This window comes from Nothoprocta perdicaria, unplaced genomic scaffold (assembly GCF_003342845.1).
Source record: "Nothoprocta perdicaria isolate Ctin4 unplaced genomic scaffold, notPer1 scaffold_9, whole genome shotgun sequence".
Lineage (NCBI taxonomy): Eukaryota > Metazoa > Chordata > Aves > Tinamiformes > Tinamidae > Nothoprocta > Nothoprocta perdicaria.
In genome coordinates this window covers 6,036,844-6,041,604 of record NW_020456198.1, presented here as the reverse complement: position 1 = coordinate 6,041,604, position 4,761 = coordinate 6,036,844, and the positions used below count along the sequence as shown (strand labels likewise).

The 4,761-nt window shown below is 74.9% G+C and overlaps 2 protein-coding genes across 2 annotated transcripts in view; both read right to left on the bottom strand.

Annotated features, from left to right (window-relative positions):
• The window catches only part of CAMK1 (calcium/calmodulin dependent protein kinase I), a 3,871-nt gene extending 3,029 nt beyond the window's left edge, over nt 1-842 (bottom strand). The window contains exons 1-4 of the mRNA XM_026052622.1: nt 757-842; nt 363-494; nt 187-261; nt 17-121 (exon numbers count right to left, since the gene is read on the bottom strand). Of these exons, the coding sequence (XP_025908407.1) occupies nt 17-121; nt 187-261; nt 363-494; nt 757-842 (398 nt within the window). The remainder of the gene's footprint in view (nt 1-16; nt 122-186; nt 262-362; nt 495-756) is intronic.
• A 1,396-nt stretch (nt 843-2,238) lies between these two features.
• On the bottom strand, nt 2,239-4,715 carry TADA3 (transcriptional adaptor 3). Its single transcript, XM_026052583.1, has 8 exons — nt 4,509-4,715; nt 4,178-4,425; nt 3,992-4,097; nt 3,406-3,547; nt 3,144-3,247; nt 2,962-3,071; nt 2,580-2,765; nt 2,239-2,498 (listed from the first exon to the last, which is right to left on the bottom strand). The coding sequence occupies exons 1-8, from the start codon at nt 4,713-4,715 to the stop codon at nt 2,306-2,308; spliced, it is 1,296 nt and encodes a 431-aa protein (XP_025908368.1). The 3' UTR covers nt 2,239-2,305.
• Between the last annotated feature and the right edge of the window lie 46 nt (nt 4,716-4,761).

The following is a 4,761-nucleotide window of genomic DNA, read 5'->3' as shown; positions in this document are numbered from 1 at the left end:
GATGCCCATGTCGTGCAGGTACTTGACGGCGTCCAGGACCTGCCGGATCAGGGCGCTGGCGTCGCGCTCCGTGTAGAAGCCCTTCTCCACGATGCGGTCGAAGAGCTCGCCGCCCGACACCCTGCGGGGCGGAGGGCGTGAGCGGCGCCCGCCCGCGCGCCGCGCGCCGGCCCCGGCCCCGCTCACAGCTGCATGATGAGGTAGAGGTGGCTGCCGCTCTCGTAGATGTCGTCCAAGGCCACGATGTTGGGGTGCTTGATCCTGCGGGCGGAGGCGGCGCCGTGAGAGCGGCCGGAGCGCGCAGGCAACGGCGCCGGCTATTTTCGGCGGCGCCGATAAGGCCCCGTGGCGGCCGCCCCTACTTGTGCAGCACGGCGATCTCGTTCTCGATGCTGGTCTCCTTGCCCTCCAGCGCCTTCTTGGCGATGCACTTGATGGCCACCAGCTTGCGCGTGCTCCTCTCCTCGGCCAGCACCACCTCGGAGAAGGCGCCGCTGCGGCGCCGAGCGGGGTGAGCGCCGGGGGGCCGCGCACCGCCGCATCGCCACGGCAACGGGCAGAAACACCCGCTATTTATAGGCGGGCGGGGGGCCCGTGGCGGCCGCAGGTGAAGGGCGGCCTGTCCCCTGAGCCGCGCTCTAATTAACCCGCTAATCCCGCCTAAGAGCCTTAGGGCGCCGCGTGGGGCTCGCGGCCGGCCCGGCAAGGTGGCCGCGGCGGCCAGGGGGCCCGGCGGGGGCTCCGCGTGCCACTCACGTGCCCAGGACCTCGCGGAAGTCGTAGATGCGGCCGATGTCGTCCGTCCTCTTCTTCCAGGCGGGCGCGCGCTGCCCCAGCGGCATGGTGCCCCCCCGGGGCGCCCGGCGGCCGCGCCGCCTGCCGCGGGACGGCGATCAGGGAGCAGGGACACGGGACAGGGCGTCAGGGCGCGGGGACACGGGATGGGATGGCACGAGAGGGCACGGGGACGCGGGACGGAGCGCCAGGGCGAGGGGATGGCACGTCAGGGTGCATGGGGATGTGGGGACGGTGTGACGGGGAGCGGGGACACAGGGATGGAGTGACAGGGTGCAGGGATACGGGACAGCGTGACAGGGCACGGGGACGGCGCGTGAGGGCGCATGGGGACACGGGACAGCGTGACGGGGCGGGGGGACACGGGACGTCACGGCAGGGCGCGGGGGGGCAGCGGGACGGGGACCCGGGGGGCAGCGTCCCGGTGGGGCGGGCGCCGCCGCACGCGCACCCACGGGCGGCCGCGTCGTGCGCGGGGCGGAGCCGCCGCCCGTGGGGCCGGTCGCGGGTGGGGGCGCAGCCCGGCCCCCCCTTCCCCGTCCCCCCCCCCCTTACCCCCGCGCTGCGGCGGCCCCGGCCCCGGCCCCGCGCGAGCAGCGGCGGCTCCTCCCGGCGCGGCGCCGCCGGGCAGCCCTGACGTCACGCGGGGGCGGCCAATGGGCGGCCGCGGGCGGGGCGGGGCCACGCGGGACCGCGGGGCTCGCGTGGGGCGGCGCGCGCGCCCTGCGCGGGGGGGGATGATGGCACCGAGGGGTGGGGGGGCCTGGCGGCCCCTTCCCTGCCCCCCCCACGAGACGCTGCCTTCGTGCCCCCCACGCGTGTCCGTGGGGCCCTCCGTGGGGCTGAGGCAGCAGCACTGGGCACAGTGCCCCGGGCAGGGGGGTCTCTGCGCCCACCCCGGCCCCCACGCAGGGCCGCCCGCCCCCTCCCGGGCCCCGATTCCAGCCGGGCGCCAGGAAAACCACCGGCTCCTCCCGCGGCTCCCTTTATTGGCAGCACAGGCCGCAGGCGCCCCGCGCTCCCGCCGGACCCGCCGCCCACCGCTTCCACGGCCCGGGGCCCCACGGGACCCCCCCGCGCCCCCACGGCCGCGGGCAGGGCCGGCGCGGGATGCGTGGCCGTGGGATCGGCCCCGCGGTGCCGCCCCTCCACGCGGCCCCCCTCACCGCGCCGCTGATGTCAGGCTCCCGGAATAACAGCGGGAGCGGGCGGTGCCGCGGGAAGCGGCCGCGGCTCCCAGCGCGGCCCGGGCTCCCCGGGGACACGCGGGCAGCGCCGGCCCCGCTCCCGCGCCCGCCTCGCTGCCGCGGGGGCCCCGTGGGACCTGCCTCCCGGGACAGGCTCCACGGGGGGCTGCAGGGTCCCTCGGCGGAGCGTGGCCGTGCCGGGACCCCGCGCGCGACGCAGGGCGCTTCTCCTCCCTGCGCTGCCCTGGCCTCGCCGGGACGGGACAGTCTGTGCCGCGGCGGGCGGACGGAGCCGCGGGCACGGCGCTGCGCCCGGCTCCCCGCTACCCGTCCAGCAGCTTGAGGATGCTCTCGCGCTCCTTGAGGGTCTTCCACGCCTGGTCCTTCTCCTTCTTGGTGGGCGTGCGCTTCTTCTGCCGCGCGGCCATGATCTTGCGGAAGGCGTCCATCACCTCGTTGTCGGCCATGCGCACGCGCTGCCGCAGCTCCTGCCGGTGCAGCTCCTCCTTGGCCAGCCTGCGGCAGGGCGCCGTGAGCGCGGCCCCGGCGCCGCCGTGCCCCGGCCCCCCGCCCCGTGCCATGCCGCCCGCCGCTCACCGCAGCAGCTCGTGCTTCTTGGCGCGGTTGTGGGCGCTGAGCGCCTTGAGCTCCGCCTGCCTCTTGCGCAGCTCGGCCAGCACCTCGTCCTCCGAGTCCTCGGCCGGGCGCTCTTCCGACTCCAGCAAGCCCTGCGCCACCAGCTCCTCCTTGATGCGCCCCTCCAGCGACTTGGTGTGCGGCACGCTGCGGAGCGCGGGGAGCGGGCGCTGCGCGCGGGGAGGACGCGGGGGCTCCCCGGGCACCGCGCCGCCTTCTGCCCAACCGACTCCACGGATACCCAAGGGAGAGGATTCTCCTGGCTCCCTCCCGGCACTGGCAGAGCGCACGGAAACCGCAGGCGCGTCCAGGCAGCCGCTTTGGGGCCACGGGAGCCGCTCACCTGAAGGGCTTGTTCTGGCTGCGCGGGGAGGTGCCAGCGCCGTCGGCGCCCGAGTCCTTGCCGGTGATTTCGGGAATGGGGGAGTCCTCCACGGGGGAGATGATGTTCTCCTGCAAGCGGAGCGGCCGGTTTCCGAGGTGCCGCGGCCCCGCGGAGCCAGAGGGCACCCGGAGCCCGCTCACCTCCACCAGGGCCTGCAGCAGACGCTGCGTCAGGGGCCCGAAGGGGCACCCGTCCTCCGGCTGCTCGTGCTGGGCCTCCGACTTCTTCAGCAGGGCATCGACGTCTGCGAGGAACAGGGAAACGGTGAGGAGCGGCAGGGCAGGCGCGCAGCCCGAGGCCTCAGCGGGCAGCCCCGACACGCGGGAACCCCCCGGGCGGCAGCGCCAGGCCCCAGGGCTCGGCCGCCGCGCGGCCCCCCCGGCCCCTCCGTGCCAGCGGCACCTTTCGTGTCCAGCTCGGTGAGGGGCCCCAGGACGCCCTTCTTCTTGTCGGCGGCGGCCGCAGCGCGCGCTCCGTCCTTCTGCTCCTCCAGCAGGTCCTCCTGGGCCCAGCGCTGCGAGTAGTGCTTGCCCAGCGGCGGGATCTGCAGCCGGGGCGAGGGCCGCGCTGGGCGCACGGGGACACGCGCACGGCGCCGCCCCACGGCCCCGCGCCGCCCCACGGCCCCGCAGCCCCATCCGCGGGGCTGCTCTCCCGCTTTCCCAAGGCCTGGGCTCTCCCGTCCTCTCCCGCGGTCCCGGTGCGGAGCCTCGGCACATCGGATGCCCCATGGACACCCCTAAGCCCTGGTTCTCGTCTCCACGGCTGCTGTGTCTCCTGGCTAACCCGCTCACAAGCAGCCGAGGACAAGAACAACCGCCCCCTCCTCATCCCTCGAGCGACCGCATGGACACAGCCCAGGCCCGGGATACAGCAGGAAGAACGCGTGGATAAAGTCCTGCCTTTGCAGGGAAACGCTCCTGTCGCCCCGCGAGAAGGAAAGCTAGGAAATGGGTGGGAAGAGAGGCCGCGGGAGCGGGTTGTTCACCTTGTAGTGCTCGGCCTCGTCCTCGGGCGGCTTGAGCAGCTCCTCCAGCACGCGCACCTCCTCGCTCGTGAGGTCGGCGCAGTAGGGCTCCACCGAGGCCCAGAACCTGCCGGGCGCAGCGGGCGCCGCTGAGCGCGGCCGGCTCCGCGCCGGCCCTGCCCGCGGCTCCGCTCCCCCCGGGCGCACCTGTTCGGAGCGTCGTTTTTAGGGATCCGCGGCACGTCAATGGGATCGTCCGGGAACTCGTATTCCTGGATCTTGGGCTGCAGGTTCTTGGATTTGGGCCGCCCCGGGCCTGGCCCTGTGCTATGGCCCCCTTTGCCCTCCAGCTTCTGCTTCTTGGGCTTGCCGTGCTTGACGGAGGCGCCCACATCATGCTCCTTGAGCTTCAGGAACCGCCGGTCGCCCTTCTTGTCCTGCCAGTCCGTGAGGATCTGCAAGAGAGGGGGAAGCTGATGTGAGGGGGCTCCGCGCGGGCACCGAGCGCCGGTACCGGCACCGGCGGCGCCGGCGGCACCTGCGTCTCGGCCTCCAGGACGCGGAGGCGGCGGCTGGCGGAGGAGAGCAGCGTCTCGAGCTCGAGCTGCAGCGTGTCGAGCTCCTCGATGCCGATGCCGTCGTCGTCGGAGCGGGCGAGCACGGCCGTGTAGCGCGGGCACACCTTGCCGTGGTCCACCGACTTGAAGTCGTGGAACTGCAGCGGGCAGTCCTTGAGCTCGCTCATGACGGCGCCCGCCGGCGCCGCGGCGCCGGGGGGGGGCCCGGGGCGC